At 44.3% G+C, this 19,301-nt stretch overlaps 1 protein-coding gene across 2 annotated transcripts in view; it reads left to right on the top strand.

Moving 5' to 3' along the window:
• The first annotated feature begins 15,364 nt into the window (after positions 1–15,364).
• The window catches only part of GAB3 (GRB2 associated binding protein 3), a 110,062-nt gene continuing 106,125 nt past the window's right edge, over positions 15,365–19,301 (top strand). Inside the window, exon 1 of one of the 2 annotated variants that reach the window (XM_019487788.2) lies at positions 15,365–15,750. In XM_019487788.2, coding sequence (XP_019343333.1) covers positions 15,679–15,750 — 72 coding nt within the window. In that variant the 5' untranslated portion in view covers positions 15,365–15,678. The remainder of the gene's footprint in view (positions 15,751–19,301) is intronic. The other variant, XM_059732823.1, reaches the window with a different exon arrangement.

Below are 19,301 nucleotides of genomic sequence, written 5' to 3'. Positions count from 1 at the left end.
GGTTTAATGTGGGGCTGACTGGCCTGGGAAACTCCCATCAAAACAGATGCCAAACAATCTTTTACACAGGGGGCTTAAGTGGCAATTAACTGAGTAGGGTTGTTGGTTGTAGCAGCGTTAGTCTAAGGATATATGCAGGCAAGGTTCTTTGGGTAAAAGCGAACAGGCTAAATTCGCCGACAACTCTGAAATATGGGGAAGTATGGTCACACTTGAGGATAGGCTGGTGATCCAGGCCAACCTCAACAGGTTTGCATGGTGGGCAGATGAAAATCTGATGGCATTCAATACAGAGAAATGCAAGGTGCTCCACCTCAGGAGAAAAAACCCACAGCACACTTATCGGCTCGACAGCGCTACACTCGCTAGCACCATGACTGAAAGAGACTTGGGGGTCATGGTTGACCACAAGATGAACATGAGCCACCAACGTGACACCACAGCCAGCAAAGCAAACAAAACTCTGGACTGCATTTACCGATGCATCTCAAGCAAGACCTGGGATGTCATCCTCCCACTGTACTCGGCCTTGGTGAGCCCGCAGCCAGAGTACAGGCAGCACCCTGCTTAGCGCTCTTAATTGGATTCTGAAAAACAAAGCATTATGCGAGATGAGTGTTAAGTGAAACCAAAAGTATCTGACGATCCAAGATGGCAATGGCAAGTGTTTATAATGACCCAAGATGGCAACCGCAAGCGCTATAATGAAACTCGCTGAGTGCTAAGTGAAATCACGTATCAATTTTAAATGAGCATTATAGCGAAATCCCGCCAAGTGAAACAGTGCTAAGCAGGGGTTGCCTATACTATATCCAATTCTGGGCTCCACAATTCAGAAAGGATGTGGAGATGCTTGAAAGAGTCCAGAGGAGAGCCACGCTCATGATCAGAAGGCAAGAGAGCAGGCCTTATGAAGAGAGGCTGAGAGTCATGGGACTCTTCAGCCTGGAGAAGTGTAGGCTCAGGGGTGAGTTTTTGACAGCCTATAAGTACATCGGGGTGTGCATCAGGATCTGGAGAACGTGTGTTCACGAGGGCACCCCAAGGGAAGACAAGGTACAACAGTCACTCCTGGAAAACCATTTTAAGCTGGACATAAGGAAGAACTTCTTTACTGTCCAAGTCCCCAGAGCTTGGAATAGACTCCCTCCCCCCATGTCCCAGCCGCCTGCGGAGGGTTCGGGATTGAGAGTATGTTCGGGGGTAGAAAGGTAAGAAAGATTTATTAAATTAACAAAAACACAACTACGCGTAGTAACAAAACAAACAATGACAGACAAAAGCAATTCACATTGGCAACTTATCGGCAGTCCCCTCTGATGCCTGATACACAGCAAGTTTCTCTTTCCACAAAGTTCAGTGAAGTCCGGCATCCCTGAACAGCACTGTCCGAAGGGTACCAGGAAGGACCCTGGAATGCAGTCCTTGGGCTCCTCGAGGTCCACGGGCCCACTGATCCAGGCAACAGCTAACTAATCCTTTTCACAGAACTATATCTTCCTTCTGAATGGTTTCCAGATATTCTAGCCAATTTAAAGCTTCTGAATGGTTCTGATAACGTACAACCACTCAGATTCCTTTTACTTCTTAGACTGACCAATAGCAGTACAAGCCTTGCATTCCTTTGATAAGGTAATTTTAACTACGCCACAGGGCCTTACTACTTAAAGGCTTAGCTAAATTTACCATCTCTATGTCAGAAAACAGGACTTGTCTCTTTGTAAATAACCAAACATGATCAATTCCATCACGGTCACTATTTACTGTCCCAAATGAGGAACTGACCCAAGAGACACTCAAAATCCCAAGTGGGCAATCATATTTAAATGTGCACGTTTATGTTTCTCCCTCTTGTGGGACAAGCTGACAAAATCCAGCCTATGTAGTATGACAGCGCAAACCAGCTTTTGGCAAAGCTAAGCTCTTCCCTGTCTATATCAACAATGGGCACCACCCACAGGCTGCTCACCAACTAGACGTGTTTCTCCCAGCACAAACACAGCAGGGACAAGTTTAAACGCGTGTTTTCCTGTCTTATTTTTACAGTAGCTCCTTCTTTCCAAAGCAGATAGCTGACCATTTGGTCCTTCAGTTATTGGTACAGCATGAGGGGCTGTATACATATGCTTATTCCCTGGCAGTGTGCATGTAGCACAGCAATGCAAAGATCAGCTGGAAGTTTCTTTAATCACCAGTAGGCACTGGTCAGTCTCCAGTTGTGTTCAGTGTTAAAAACATAAATTCTGTTGCTCTGAGAATCTATTTGCTGCCTTTTATTAGTCCTGATTTGTAAAGTGGGTGTATAATACAAAGAAAGGAGACAAAGGAGGTGACACTCCCTTCTATCCTTTGCCTTTCAAATGGAAAAGGAGTATTTAATCTGTAAGGGCCGGGAAGCAAAGTGGTGACTGTCAGAGACAGCTGGAACATGTATAGCATGTCATTTCTTTTTTGTGGTACTGGGTTTTTCTGCTTGCTGTGGGAATGCTACAGAAACATGTTAGCATTTCGCTGAGTAAGTGTGGCACAAGCTCCATATGTAAACAGGCATCCATCACTGAGTGAGTGAAAAGGGCTGTTTTCCCATGGCTATGGCTCTTTTGTGTGTGCATCCCTAAGCTCTCCCAAAGGAGAGGTTTTGGTAATGAAATAAAGACACAGATTTTTCAGTAGACTCCTCAAAAATTGTTCAAATACAGCCCACTTGAAGAAGGAGAGATATATTGCGGTTGTTGCAAAAATATTTTTAAACCCTTTACATAAATGTTGTCAGAATTTCAAAAAGTGGGGGTTATTTTTAGAGGGAGAGATATGTGAATAGGACATCTAGGAAAATGTGCCTGCCTTCACTACCCTTTCACAGCGTGCTTTATGCTTCCAAGGATGGCTGTGTTATTTCATAATCAGTTAAAACAGCCCTCAACCTTGCTCTGTGCAGCACAAACTGAAGGAATCTCTGACCTGTTACCATCTGACTTCAAACACAGAAGAAGACTCTGACTATCAGAGATTTTATCCTCTTATTCCTGAGGCTCAGACAGGGTGAAATTTAAAAATACCTGTAGTGTGGTATGCACTGAATTAGGTTTGTGATAACTGCACTGATTTCCAATTTGCTTGTTGATGTAATGCAGGGACTTCATATTGCTCTATACAGTCCAAAGACATACCTAGGAAGCCACATCCACTGCAGCTATCAGCTGAGGCATCTGGCCTAAGAAACTTTCAGAAGTATTAATTCCTCCCTGTCCAAGCTGAATGGATCAATGATTATTCTAAGAGTACTTTTTCTCTGGCCTTTGACCTGTGGGAAGGGTAATTTGGTGAGTCTCATTTGATGGGCTTTCACTTTGAGACATTCACAGAATCATAAACTTATAGAAAACTAGGGCTGAAAGATTATCTAGTCCAACACCCTGCCCAGGACAGGATCCCTCTCAAAACCATCCTAGACAAATGTCTGCCTATTTTTTTCTTTAAAACTTTGGGTCAATAAGACTTAAATGGTCTCAGACCCTACTACTAGTGCATTCTATAAAAGTAAAAATAGAGCAGCGCTGTGAAATAACATTACTTCAAGAAAGACATCTCTCACATTAAAAGCAATAAATCAATAGTGAGATCTGCTAGTGCTCATTCATGCTAGAAAACTCTAGCAGAATCAAGAGCATTCTCACCCAGGTACTAACCAATCTGCAAGAGTGAGAAGCCCTATGACAAAACCTAACAGACAGACCTTTCTGTATACCTATGGACACACTTAACACCTGAAGCATTCCCAAATGTCACTGATTGGGAACCAGTTCACAACTGCAATGGGCAAGAGGTGTCCATAAGTACATTTTCTTAGCGGTCCAGGTAAAACAATCAACTTTTAGGCACTGAAGAGCTGTGGCTCCAACACTAGGGCTTGGGAGTGAACACCCAGCCTTGCAGTTGGTGAGTGGAATGGGAAGGCTTGCACTCATATTTTGGGGGTCCCAGGGCTTGGGTGACCTGTGGCTGGGGGTGTTGTCACTTCTTTCTCTCCCAAACATGAACTCAATAAACTTCAATACCCTGCAGTTAACTGAAGTCTGCAATATGCTTGCTGGAACTAGGGAGATCAGGGGGTGGGGAAGTGCTTGGACCCACATTTTCAGGTTTCCAGATTGTAGTGGAGAGGGGCATAATGAGGGACCATAGTCAAGTAGGGTGAGAAGTCATGACTGGTTGTTAAAAAGATAGCTTTTATTGAGCAAGCAATGCAAGGAAGTTCATTGAAAAAAAATGCCAACAAAAGGCAAAAAAGGGGCAGTAAAGTTCTGGCTGTGCACTGGAGCAGCCAGTTACAGCAATGGGGGCATAAGGAGCAATGTAGTGTGAGATGCCTGGAAGACCAACCACACCTATGTGAGGCGTCCACATGTAACACTGATTACTTTTCAGTCAAATGCATAAACTTAGGATAAAAAATGTTAAAGCCAGCCTTCATACCCAGGTTATTTGAATCTTAACTAGATCTACCTTCACAGTCAGATAAAATATGATATTCTTAATTCAGTTGGATAATTATGGGCTACTTGTCTACTAGGCAGAACAATGGCTGGCCAAATATACAATACATACTCTCTTAATATCCTATAGTATTGTGTGTGATGCAGGAGAACAGTTTATGCAGAATCTATTAGTAAATAAAACACTTACTAAAACTGAGCACATTCCTTTTTTTCCAAGAGAAAAAGCAAAATATTTTCTACCTTGAGTCAAAGCCTCACTGTTGTGGATGGAATGGAAATGTATTGAGTGCAATAAAGGAAGATGTCAGGCAACATCTGTTCTAACAAAACTTTTCAACTCAACAGACCCTAATAATACACACCTAAGAGAGTTAAAGGAACTAAGAAGAAACCTGAACCAGTAATGTTCAATTTAAATCTTGAAAAACCGAGAAAACTGCAAAGTACTGGGAGACTGCTAACTTTTTTCCAAAGTTTGAACAAAGGAAATAGGACTATACAGCGTACTGTATCCTGGCTCACCTGACACCAAGCCTAGGCAAAATAATAATGTAACAGTCAATCAGTATCATGGAAGGGAGGCCTTTTCAAACAACTGGTTATCAGTTTTTGATAAGATTACAAGTCTAGCTGATAAAGAGAACATTATAGATATAGTATACTTGTACTTCTTGCGGTTGTTTGACTTCATACTGCGTGACATCTGGATTAAAATATAGCCCTAAATTATGTTTAACTAATATGGCATATTAAACTGATTAAAAATCGGCTCCCTAACAGATGTCAAAATGTATTTTTTTTTATGATGTGACATCAGGTATCACTTCTTCATCCCGTTCTAGTCCATAGGTCTTATCAACATTCTAAATTATTTAAAATGGAAATAATTATTTAAATCTGGAAAGTTTGCAGGTGACACAAAGATTGGTGGAGTAGTAAATAATGAGGAAGGCAAGTTGCTGTTACAGAAAATGATCCAAATTAATTGGTTTAGTGGTCACGATGCAACAGAAAGCATTTTTATATAGCCAAAAGCAAGGTTATAGATTTGGAGGAAAAAAAAATGTAAGTTTATATTTACAGAAGGAGAGAGAGTTCTGGGAAGTGATAAAGGCGAAGAACAGACAACCTGTTTAATCTAGGGTTGATTAATCTGAGATTTGACTCCCATCAAAATGGAAGCAGGACAGTTGTTTACACACAAGGCTTAAAGGCAATTAACTGGAATTAGCAGCAATAGTTCCATGACAAAATATTAACTCAGATACTTGACAGGTACTTCATGTGGGACAATAGGCTTGTCCCTCCGTAAAACATGCTCAAATCCAGGTCAAACTGGTTGTCTGGTTTTAGCCTCAGCAACCTGCTTCACCGTGCTATCAGTGCAACACTGTGCTAAAAAGAAATTTAAAAATAGGATCCTTGCATGTATTAAAAAAAAATTAAATGGAAGTGATCTTGCCACTGGAAACCAGAGGTGAAAATGGATTAGTGTGGTTAGGGAATGCCAGGTTCTGTAGCAAAGCTACTGTGGTGTAACACTAACCCCAGTGTCAGATCTGAGAATTCATAGATTCATAGATTCCAGGGTCAGAAGGGACCTCAGTGGGCATCTATTCTGACCCCCTGCCCCCGGCAGGCAAGAAAAGGGTCACCAAACCTAGGTGATCCCAATCATGTGATCCCAGCCAGGTGCCTGTCCAGTCTCCTCTTGGTGGGCAAACACCACCTCCCTTGAAAGCCCATTCCAGATTCTGGCAACCCTGACCATGAAAAACTTTTTTCTAATGTCCAGTCTAAACCTACTGTCCAGTAGCTTATGGCCATTGTTCCTTGTTGTTCCAGGGGGTGCCCTGGTAAACAGATCATCACCTAGTTCATGTTGCTCTCCCCCTATGAATTTGTACGACGCCATAAGTTCCCCTCTCAGCCTTCTCTTGGAGAGGCTGAAGAGATTAAGGTCCCTTAGCCTTTCCTCATAAGGGCTTCCCTACAGGCCTCCAATCAGACGAGCAGCTCTTCTTTGGACCCTCTCCAGGTTGTCTGCATCCCGCTTGAACTGCGGCATCCAGAACTGGACACAGTACTCCAGCTGTGGCCTGACCAGTGCCGCATAGAGAGGGAGCATAACCTCCCTGGACCTGCTTGTGAAGCACCGATGGATGTACGACAAGGTGCAATTGGCTCTGCCGACTACTTCGTCACATAGATGACTCATGTTCATCCTGGAGTCAACAGTGCCTCCAAGTTCCTCTCTGCCTCGGTGGTGCTGAGAAGGTCGCCTCCCAGTCTATAGGTATGATGGCAGTTTTTTCTCCCTAGATGCAGCACCTTGCATTTGTCCTTATTGAATTGCATCTTGTTGCTCTCTGCCCACTTCCCCAACCTGTCTAGGTCAGCCTGGATCTGGTTCCTCCTCTCCAGCTTCACCCCACATTTTTGTGTCATCCGCGAATTTGGACAGGGTACTTTCCACCCCTTCATCCAGATCACTGATGAAGATGTTGAACCGGCCCCAGAACTGAACCCTGAGGCACTCCACTGCACACATCTTTCCAGGTTGACACCGACCCATCCACCACCACTCTCTGAGTGCGACCCTTGAGATAGTTTGCTACCCATTCTACCGTGTAATCATCCAACGCAAATCCCCTCAGTTTATTTATAAGGATGTTATGGGATACCGTGTCAAAGGCCGTCTTGAAGTCCAGATAAATAACATCCACCTCGACTCCTGCATTTAAACATTTGGTGGCCTTCATTTATTCATGAATCTTTGACACTGCAACCCGAATGAGTGTTCATTTTACAGCTAAGTCAACTGATGGCAGTCTTCCACAAAGTCCATGCCACTGCATCCCTGCCTCTGTAATCACCACTGGTAGAATTTCTCCTAGAGCAGTGTTTCTCAACCCATGGGTTGTGACTCAAAAGTGGGTCACAAGAATACATTAAATATATTCTTTAATATATGAATATATGAAAGGGTCATGGACAAACTTTAAAAATGGATTAACTAACTTTAAGAATGGATTCTCCTTTAAAGGAGAAAAACATGGGAAATTGTGGCTTTGCCCTTGTAGGCTGGCAGTGTTCCAACTTGCAAGAGGCTGATTGGGGCCCCCCATACCCTCCCTGCCCCATGTACCTACCCCCTGCGCCACACAGTGGGGGGCTGGGGGCAGAGGACAACAGTTTGGGAGTGAAGGGCACTGGGTTGGGACTGGCCACCAGTGTTTACAAACAGATCCTGGTACAAAAAAGGTTGAAAACCCCAGTCCTAAAACACTTGTGTCCAGTTTGGTGTCTACGCTTCAAGATGTGAAAGAGAATTAATGGAGAGTTTTTAAATGAAGGGCCATAAAAATGATTCAGAGACTGGAAAACAAGCCTTGTGATGTATAGCTTACGAGCTCAATCTATTTAGCTTCTTAAAGAGAAGGTTGAGAGGTGACTTGAACACTGAATATAGGTGCTTATACATGGAAAAGATGTCTGTTAATGGGGGAGTTTTTAATCCTGCTGTCAAAGCCAAAATGGGCAAGAAGCTTGAAGTTGAAATTGGAAAATTTAACCTTGAAATAGAATTTAATTTCCTAGCAGGAAGGGTAATTAAGCATTGTAACTAGGCCTGTGCTAAGTGGCTAGTATTTGCTTCAGATTTAGCCAATTTGGGGGACAGTGATTCAATTCAGTGATTCAAATCACTGTCCCAAATCCATTCAGCCAAATCTGATTCAAAGATTCGGGCACTGCCAAATCAGCCGAATCTCTGAATCCAACAGGCCCCCATCCCCCATCCACTCTCCCAGCCCTGACAATGGCTGCCCTGCCCAGACCCAGCCTCCTAGCTCTTTAAAAAAAAAAGCCCAGTACTCACTGGGTGCTGCCTGGTGGGGGGGATGATCACCACTTCCCCCCACTGCCCCGCACTGCTTGGGGGGGGGGGTTGTCATGAGCTCCCAGAAGCCCCAACAGCTGCTGCAGCAACCAGTGTGCGTGGAGTTTTTTGTTTGTTTTTTAAAGAACTGGGAGCTGGGGTAGGTGGCGCAGCCATGGGGAGGGCTGGGAGAGTGGGTGGGGGCTGGGGGCTCGTGGCAGAGCCCCCCATGCAGCACAGGACAGTGGGGAGCAGTGGGGATTACCCCCACCCCGGGCCTGGCAGGAGCTAGTGAGTGGGGGCTTTTTTTTTTTAAGGACTGGGAGCTGGGGCCAGGTGCGGCTGGGGCAGTGGGCAGGGGCCAGTGGGGCTGAGGGAGCAGGCAGAGGATGGCACCTGGTGGGGGTCATGCCATGGTCCCCTTCCCCCTCTGCCAGCTTCTCCCCCCCTCCCCCCCACTTACTGACACAGAACCTGGGTCCAGCTCCCTGCGGCAGCAAGCAAGGACTGCCTGAATCTCTAAAGCTCTCCAAATATTTTCTAAATAGATTCAGAGAGCTTCAAATTGATTTGGACCTTTTTATTGGTCTCCTGGTTCGATTTGGATTTGGAAATTCAGCCACCAAATCGAGCTGAATCTCCTCCGAATCAAATCAGCACCTGAAGCTTCGCACAGCCCTAATTGGAACAATTTCCTAGGGAAAGAGATGGACTCCTCATTACTTGGATTATGCAGGCAAACTAACAGATCTGTTTAATCCAGATTTTGGGAGCAGTGCTATTACATGGTGGCATGAGAAGCTCAGATTGGCCCATCTAAGCATCTCTTCAGGCCTTGGAGCGTGTGAATATTTGAACCTATAAATCCCCCTGTTTGTTCCCATCCTTCATGGGCCATGGTAAGACCAGAACACTCACTATTGCCCTCAATGTGCTTAAAACACTTGCTGGTCTGTCTTAAAGCAATAACTGTAGTAAACTGCATACCTCTGTGTTTTATAGCAGTTGCTTGAAAGAGTCCAAAAGATTTTTTTCCCAATTTTTCCCAGCTGTATTCTGTTGTATTATATGTATGATTGTTTCCTCTGTAATATGAGGGATTGGCCACAGCCTGAGTCAGGATGTACTGGATGAGACAGACCAATGCTCTGAAGACTCTCTCTATATAAAAGCCTCAGTCTGTCTGTCTGTCCATAATGCTTTATTCGCCCTCTGATTGGTTGTCTTGGCAGTCAGTCAGAGTGCTCCAGGGCATTCTGGACAGGAGGCGGTGGTGGCAGTGCAGTGGAGCACTGCCATGACAACAGGGACAGAGCGGGGAGAAAGAAAGCTGGCGCTGCTGGCCTCACCCCCCCACCCCCACCCTTGGCCCTGCTCCCATCAGGTGGCAGCAGCACAGGGTGCTCCCCAAGGAGGACAGAGGGGATGGCAGGGCAAGCTTCCTCCCTGCCCCACTGCTCCTTGGAGGCAGTGGTGGCGCGAGGCAGGGCAATGGGGTCGGACCCACCATGGCATGGAAGGGACGAGGGAAACGGGGTCGGGCCCACCGCACTGGGGTGGGGAACCAGCTCAGGCTGCAGTAGCAGCGGGGGAATGGTGTCGGGCCTGCCACAGTGGAGTGGGGGGTGGAGGGGAGCGTCTCCAGACCCAAACCACCAGGAGGAACAGGATCAGGCCCAAAGCGATGGGGGAGGGGGAGAACAGAGTCGGGTCCAAAGCGGGGTGGGAGGCAGATGAGGATGGGGGGATTGGGGGTGCAGGGCCAGAGGCTGGGCTCTGTCCCTGCAAGCCCCCCTATCATTCTTGATGGGCAATTTGCTAGTTTATATATAATTTTTTTCCTTGGACACCTGGCTCATGCATCTTATACACATTTTCAGGGATGGAACTGATGTAGATATGGATTCAAGGAAGAATCATTCCCTGGTCAGACTGGCAGTAAGATTTCAGCACGGACTGTGGACTAGGATCCTCTGGACATACCAGTACCTCACCTAATCAATTTCCTGCCGTTGCAGGGACATGGGTCATTGGTGGTTTCTCCTGATCTCTGCCTGTGACATATAACGACGTAGTCTCCTGAGTTCCAACAGGCTTTACTTTAATGTAAATTATTAGGCTTATTATGCACACAGATAGGTTAAATGTAATGGCCCCTGATAATTAGGAGGTCAGATTAGATGACCTATTAGTCTTGTCTGGCCCTAACACCATTAAACTATTGCAAACTGAAATACAGAGAGGTAGTTAGCTGTGTTAGTCTGAAGTCAGTTCTTCTGCCCGGGTTAAATATCTAAGCCAAGACTAATTTCATAAAGAAAAAAAAGCCCTCTTCTTTTTAGATAATAGAGAGGTTTGACCTTCACTTTATCTGCTGGTCCTTCCAAAGCCTACAAATTAATTTATTTGAAGAAGCAAGCTAATATCATTGGCCTGGAGGTTTTATGGCACTGTAGTGGCATTTTAGCTGAAATTCAGCTCTTTTCCCTCCCATCCCCTTTCAAAATGACCAAACATAGCTATATGACTTCACCCTCGGCACCCTGCAGTCTGGCTTCTGTCCCTAGATACTCTCAATAGGGTTTGAGACAGCTGGAGCAGGCCTGAGATATGATAGCAAAGCTTATCTGTCTGGTCGATTTTAGAGGCTGAAAATTCCTTGGTATGAGGAACTCTCTCTTGGAGGAAGAAAGTTTTATGGTTTATTTGCTCTCTCTGGACTATTTAGGGTGTGTCTGCACTGATTAGGGCACCCTTGAAGTTGCCGTCATGCGAGCCACTCTTCCCTGTCTACATCATTCCAGGCCATCCATACTGTGCTTCTTTTCTTAACCAGAGCACTAAGATGTATGCCATATTCCCTTCCCGAGCACTGCTAAGAATCAGTGTACAAAATACTCTTCTCCCCTGCCAAACTTTTCTCTACTCAAGAACAGAAGAGCAAGAAGTGGCATATAGGATGGCTGAAACTCAGAAACAGAAAATTGTGGGATTGCACCCATAGAAAATGTTTGCACAGTGACAAGCTCAAAACACATGGCAGAAAGGGGAGGTTTAGGAGACAAGCAAGGTAGAAGTTAACATCAAACAGCAATTCAGCAGCACTTCCAGACTGGATCAAATTGAGAATTTTATAGTAGAGATGGTCAGTATGTATGGTTTTGAGGACAACCTTAATGTGATATGTACCCTTAAGGTTTATATCTGTGGAACTCACCAGGTTTTGAGCCTTTGCCATTGCAAACTGTAAAGTAGATATGGTGCCATCCAGAGATGAACTTATTTATTTAAAATACCTGACCAGTGAAAGTGCTATTTTTGGCATCTATGAAGAAAAGAAAGCTATCAGTCCACCTTTTATACCTTGAAAAACCCAGCTTTTGGAAACCTCCACAGCAATGTCCAACAGCCTGAAACTGGTTAGTTCCAACCATTTCCCATCCAGTTGGTGTTGCCCAAACTGCATCCTTGTGCTTTTCTCTCATACATCAGGGGATCTTACTCATAAGCATGGCCTCAAATACTGTTTTTTTGTGCCAGTGACCCAGATGTACTTGTCCTTCCATCAGCCCTGCCTATCAACTTGTCTCTGACTTCTCTTGGCTGTCCAGCAGCTAATGTAAGCTCAGAGTGACCAAAACTATACTCTATCTCCTCCTTCACCTCTGTCTTCACCCATTCTTTGGGTTGATGGATGATGCCATCATTGTCCCCATCATCCAAGCCATATCTAGGTTTCCTTTCTAGGCAAATGCATCCAGACCATGCCCAAGTCTTGCTATTTTGCATTCATATCACTTCAAAAGTTTAGCCTCATTTTCTATCCAAATTGCAAATACTCTTGGTTTTCATTTTGTGCCTATACTATGAGTGTCCTTCTCTGCCCTTGATGTTTGCCTATCTGCCTGCTCCACTTGCATCCCACAATATAAAATGAGAAGTGGTGTCTACGGTTATCAGAACCTAAGCCATGCAGCTCTAAAGGTCAACAGTAGTTCCACAAACTGTAACCTGCAGAGACAATCAGACTTCTTGCTTCTTGCACATGAACAGGGATAATGAGGTTTCCAGTGAGATGAGCTGCGAATTAAGGAGTCAGGAGGCACATCTACACATTCATTAATGCACTGTAATTACTTTTCATTCCATCCAAGAAGAGCACACACCAACTGCTGCAGCTTCCTTAGCCTGACGAAGGGTTTTTGAACCCAAAAGCTTGCTTAATAACTATTCTCCAACCATTTGGGTTGGTCTAATAAAAGATATCAAATTCACCCAAGGAACCTTGTCTGTAATTACAACACATTTAGTTCAGTGCCTGTGATGACAGGCACTAACTTAGTGTGCCATAATTGGCACTATTGCGCCTTAGCACAAATGAACATTTTTTTGGTGATGCTACCGTGCATTCATTAGCACAGGCTTCGCCCACCATGGTGATGAGGAGTAGACATAGTCTAATGCGCATTAAGTGTCTCATGTAGATGCACCCAGTCATGTTCTAAAGTAGATGAAGTTTCAGAGTGTCTTTGGTTGTAGTCTCTAAGTCACCTACTCAGCAGTAGTCACATCCAGCAGCCACAAAGACACCTTGCCATAATAAACCAGCAGGGCATGTGGCAAAAACTAAACAAAAGACCAAAGCACCTCTGAATACTAGCCAAATCAATATACATACCGTAAGATAGGATGAACTATATACAAACGTGGATGAGCAACAATAATTTGTACAGGGCCATTGTATCAGAAGTCTTAGAATTGCTTTAAAACCATGCTTTAGACTGTATTGCAGAAGGTTGCAGCATAGTTCTCAGAAAAATACAATTTCTGAGCCAGCAGCCTACTAAAATTGGCCAGATCCCATTTCCTTACTGAAGCTGAATTGCACCTTGCTTTGCAAGCACTAACCTAATGGAACTCTTGAAGGAATAGGATGCTATTTATATGAATAAGGGCAATGAATCTGAATCTAAAATGATATCTAAATATGACAATACCTGGCACAAGTCAAACCTGAGCAGTCAGCTAGAGGTAAAATGTGCAATCTTAAAAATACATTTTTAATTTATTTGTTTTACCTTCTGGCTTTTGAAGGTTTGTGTTTCATGTTTTTCAGCTGTTTCTCTGCAACCACAAAAGCTAGACATTTTTAAAATGTGCACATGAACAATTCCTGCTTACTGTGTAACTGCATCACTCCAGGAGCTGTGGTACCGAGACAAACATCAGATATTGTGAGACTAACAATAAACCAACAAGAGTCAGCAATATTGGGTCTGGTCTCCTTCCAGAAAGGAGCATCATTTTGTTTCAGCATGAAGTGGATGGGCGGAGGGGAGAGGGATTGTACTTAATTTAGTACATTTAGCTTAGTACCTGCATTTAGCTTAGTACCTGCATTTAGTACGGGGGGGGGGGGGGGAGGAAGAGAGGGATTGTCCTGCCCACTGTTTATTCCCTTAGCACCTCATGGTAAAACTTATTACTACTCACCTAAAACTTCCCAGCCTTGGTGAGAGTTTCACAGTAGCTCTTTTGCACAGTAAGGTCTCCTGATGCATGAGAATCAAAATGTGAAACTCACTAACCTAATTTGAAAAAGCAAAATATCAAGAATATAGAAATAATTCCAGGTTTTTCATTTCGGTATGGCAGTCATTTCATCTGTATACAGATAGAGTCTCTTCTTCACTCTGTCTGTCTGTCTTATTTTTTAAAGACGGTTTTCCCTGTAATAGTCTATGTAGGATCTCAAGCAATTTTTGTAGTCACACAGTAAATTGTGATGTACCATTGCAGAACTGTGGGCTAAATAGGATGCAGCAAAGCAAACCTAGTACAAGTTTAGAGAAATGAGACCAAGTTAAAAAACCAACCGCTTGGCTTGCTATACTTGTGTTGCTGTTGTAACACAAGTACAACTGGAGTTGTCCCTACTAACCCTAGGCAAGGAGACACTGGTCAAAGCTGAAGCAAACCTTCAACCATAAACTGGCATGAAAGGAACTGAAGCTAGCAGAACTCCCTTAATTCAACCTTGCCATGGCTCTTGCACTTGTTAAATTGTTTGAAAATATGTTAAACAAATTCCCCCAACCTCCCTGAGAAATGTCTGCCACGTCCTCCAAAGGCTGATGATATCTCCCTAATTAGCTCACTTTTTAAGTTTCTATCCTTCAGCAACACCAGGTAGAAAACCGTGGCAAGCAGGTTCCCGGATGAGTGTCATGGGTCAGCATCCTCAGTGCTTAGCTACACAGCTAAGACAAAGCCTAGAGACTTTTGCAACACATTACAAGACGCCAGTACCGAGTCAGCACAGGCTGTCAGGAGCTGTCAGCTCTGAGAGGCCCCTCTTCTGGCTCACTATGCGCTGCCAGGGGTTTACTCCTGCTCGTCAGAGCCATCCGCTTCGCCAGGCACTAGGTAGTGCCAACCTTTCACTCCTAACCTAGCGAGGCAGCCGCCCGGATCAGCTGAGCTCTCCCAGCCTAGGAGGAGGAGGGTGGCTGCTGGCAGAGAGAACCTGCTCAGACAAAGCCTTCCCACCACAGCACAGTCCCGGTGGGTCGGGCCGCAGGGCAGGGGAAGGGATCCTGAAACTGACCAGCCCCGGCTGAAAGTGACCAGGCTGCGGGCGGCGCGGTGGCCGCAGCGGGACACATTGTCCGAGGGGGGAAGAATTTCCTGCGGGTCCTTTCCAAGCAGCGGAGTGACCTTGCCTTGCAGGGTGACTTTCCGCCCTGGGACAGGGCTGACAGCTCCCGCGACCGGGGCTGTGCGAAAGGGCATCGCTTTGCAGCCCGCACACACCCCGCCTTGCGTGCGGCTCAGCTGCGGAGACACCCCCTCCCTACCACTGCTGCCTCCTTGCCTTCAAGTGAAATCAGACCCCAGGCTTGCCCATCTGGGGCCGTATTTAGACCCTCTCCTCCCCTCCCTGTCCCACACCGGCTGCTCCTAGGGGGATTAAGCAGCAAGGACAGTAGTGCAGCAGATTGCGGGCGAGTGGGCGGGGATCCTTCCCCGGGTGCCCTCGGGCTGCCGGCAGGGCATCTGGCACACGCTTGTTTTTGTTTATCCCCGTCCCCTCGGCCCCATCACGTGCTCCGTGTGTTGCATTGTGTTGTCAGTGGGAGGGGGAGCCGCCTGTGTCAGTGATCAATGTCATGACTTCCTCCTTGTGCGAGAGCAGCATTGGAACACAGCTGAAGGAAGCTGATTACTGCTAGTTTCAAATTGGCTGGGAACAATACACACGCTGGAGCCCGTGTCTCCTCTGTCGGCGAGGGGGGGAAGATGAGCTCAGGGGACGTGGTTTGCAATGGATGGCTCATTAAATCACCCCCCGAAAAGAAACTCAAGAGATACGTAAGTACAGCGACTGTCCTGATATTTTTCTACCTCCCTCCCCCCCCCCCAAGCATTTCTCGGGGGCTAACTCTTGCTTTGCAATGTCTCCGCGCTTTCGGCTTTTGTTGGGAGCCAAACAAGAGGGGAACTACTCTCTGCGCTTCTTAAGTCACGTCGTTTTCCTCCGTGTTCTTCTGCCTTTTGAATTAACCTTTCCCGGCTCCCAAGCTGTTATGCAACGCGGCTTAGGTTAGACCACATTTCAGTTTCAGTTAATGTTGCCATAACTAACAGTTTTGTAACAGAAATGCAGATGTGTCCTTTCCAAGGCTCTAAAGAAGCTGCCGTCCGCCTGGTTATTATTTATGATGATGATTATGATTGCTTTAATTAGGGTGACATGTTTTCTTAAGATGCTGTGTAATTGCAGTGACACTTGGTAATGCCAGCGTCTGGGATATTTTTGTTTACCGAATTAATCTTCCAATTGCTTTTCTTATCAGCAGAGGTGCACTTTCTTTTTGCCTGGAATAAAGAAGTACTAGGAGGTGCCTTGCTATAAAGTTGGGGGTGGGGAGGGCTATAAAATACCAGGGACTGATCAAAACATAGGGGCATTCCCAGCATGGAGAGTAGCAAACTATAGTGCTTTATGTGGAAGGAGGAGGGGGGCTTGGTTCATTCTGCATCTGCCTGTTTTTCTACAAAAAGGGTGTGTGTTACAAACATAGGAAACTGTAGCACTGCAGGACTGCAAGGAAGGCCTTCCCTGCAAAATAAATGACCCTTTACCAAAAAAAAAAAATGCTTGAAATAGCTTTCAACTTGAACCTATCTTTGGCTATTTTGCATGCATATTTACATATCTCCTTATCTAGGCATGTTGTTATTGTTCAGCCTTTTGGACCTGGGCAATCTTAGTTTAAGTAAATGCACTCTCAGTCTAACTTGCCCTCTAATGCTGCACTATAGAAGAAGGATGCCACCATATGCTTCTATCACAATTCTGTAGCCATCTCCATGGCTGACATCATTTGTTATATTTGCTTCTGTTTATCAGCATTTTTTTTCTGGCTTGCTGATACTAGCTTTTTCTGGTAACATGAGGAACAGTTCTGTCTTGTAAGGAATAAAATATACATCTTTTCTGCAAAGGGAAGAGACTATTTTACAAAAAACAACACACAAAAGAACTTACTCATAGTTAAAATTGACTCTAACTTATGCTAAGCTTCAGCTTCTTATGTCACACCATGACCTTGTGTTTAAGCAACTGCATGTTTGTCTTGTTCCGTTAACATTTTCTAATTTTAAAATAACCACTCCAGCATTTCTCAAGGGAGCTGCACATAAATAGGAATCTTTAGTTTTTGTTAGCTTTCATAAGTAGCGTACTAAGACGGTTATAGAGCAGGCACTAGACAGTGTATGAGCCTCTGATTCACCAGCTGGTATCATTAGTAGCTCTGTCAGTGAAACTATTTTTGATGACTCAATATTCATGAAAAGGCAAAGGAAGAGAAAACAGAATGTGATAAAGCTGAGATCTGAAAGCCCCCATTATACAGTCAAGATAATAGTCATTGCAGGGGCAGTGATCAGCTTGCAAAACTACTTCCAAGCTGTAAAAACTGTCCCTCAATTTTGTACTATAAACCCCAGTGGAACTGGATCTACATTACTCTCCAACCTTAAAATACTGGATTAGCCAGATCTTTCCAGATTAACATTTGTTTTCTGCTCAATAGGATAACTACTGCCTTGTTCTCAGTAAGGCAGAAAGAAATCTGCTCTAAGTACAGCAAAGATTAATGTCCTATCTCCTTTCCCAGTGGTTACAGTAGAGGGTGAAACCCATGTGGTAAAATAATTTTTGATTGGTAGATAAGCATTTTATTTTTGGCCTTATGGTTTCTTTACCAATAATGCCTGGTATATTTTAGGATACTACTTAGGCGCTGGATGACCCTAGCTGAACTACAGTAACTGCTTCACTGACTACATTTAAATTAGGTGTCAAGTATAAACTGCTTACTGTAGAATAGTGTTAGCACAAGTTTTGAAAAGAAAACGTATATAAATCCCAGAAGATTTACACTATTGTTTGCTTGCAGTTGTCAAAATGTACACTCTAACACCAAAGCTTTCACAGCATTTAAAAATTATTCTTGCCAAAGTTGTAAACATGGGTCTGCTTTCCACTGGCAGCCCTTTCACATGGGAGTAACTCACTCAAGGTCATTAGAAGTGCTTCTGATTTACACTGATCTGAGGCAAACATCATATCAGGTTCGTGGTGCTCTGTACCATGCACATACATTATTCCCAAAATTCATACCATGCACATAAATTATTCCCAATCCTGTATCTGTAGCAGTCATTGGAGAAATTCTGTTATTCATGAATTATAATGACTGTTATTCAACGGAAACAGTAACCAGGGCATATTGAGGGAAAGAGAAGAAACCCGTGATTCAAATTATATATTCAGGTGCATATACTGTACAGATTTGCACATGTGCTTAAGTAAATGAATTGTGAGTAATCCTGTTGAAGTTGCTGAGACTGCTTGCAATAGGTAAAATAAAGCACGTGTTGGGCTTTGCAGGATTGGAGCCTGTAGGATAAAGTACACCTTCACTTACATGCATCCCCTAGTGAAGTCGGTTAGGATTCATGGTCATAAACACAGGATGAAGCTGGCTCTAAAAGAGCATAACGTTATGCTGAAGTCTGTGAAAACTGAAAAACAGGTGCTGGAGCCTGTATTTTTCCTGTAATGTCTTGCAAAGCTGATGCTCTCCGTATTATACTATTCTTAGAAGTGTCTTATCATTCCTTAACAAAGGGTACTGTCTTGCATGTGCAGGAAACAAGAGATTAATTCCCCAAGTGCAACTTTCTGTAAAAACAGACTAATGCTAAATGTGAAGGTCTCATAAGAAAATTTTGCACAGTTTTCTAATACCCTGTACAATGGCAATGCATCCATCTGACTTTGAAATATTAATCTTTACCTCATGTGTCCATGACTCAGTTGAAGAAGAAGTCTTTCAGGACAGTGTTTGGTGCACTCCTCTGTGCTTGACTTGAAAACTGCTCTGCTTTTGTTTCCCCACTTTGTTCCATTGTGGGCTTTTCTCACCTGTTCAATCTAAGTGGATTTTGAGAGAGGATGGGATATTTTTGAAGGTGCTGCCACTGTGGAAGGGAGAAGACTGGTGTAATCCTAAAACCAACAATCATAGTATGAATGGAGAGAATGAGAACTTTAAATCTCAGCCTCAGCCCCTCAGATCCATTTGGGTTTAATCCTCGTCTTATTAAAATCAGTGGAATTTTGCCCTGGGGTTAAACCAGGGATTATATAAATTTGCTGGGAGAATCTGCTGTAGCTAGTTAAGTCTTTTTTGCTGGGGTCCTTTAATCCTCCATACAAGTATTTAATACATTCAAACATGTCAACAAATTTAAATTAAACATCATCTTGGAGGCATCACTTATGTGTAATGTAAACTGTGCGTGTGTCTCTCCAGACAAAGCCTACTCCAGCAACTTATACATAAAGG

This window comes from Alligator mississippiensis, chromosome 8, assembly GCF_030867095.1.
Source record: "Alligator mississippiensis isolate rAllMis1 chromosome 8, rAllMis1, whole genome shotgun sequence".
NCBI classification, from domain to species: Eukaryota; Metazoa; Chordata; order Crocodylia; family Alligatoridae; genus Alligator; species Alligator mississippiensis.
Note: the sequence above shows the minus strand (reverse complement) of the source record. Positions and strands in the feature narration are given on the sequence as shown.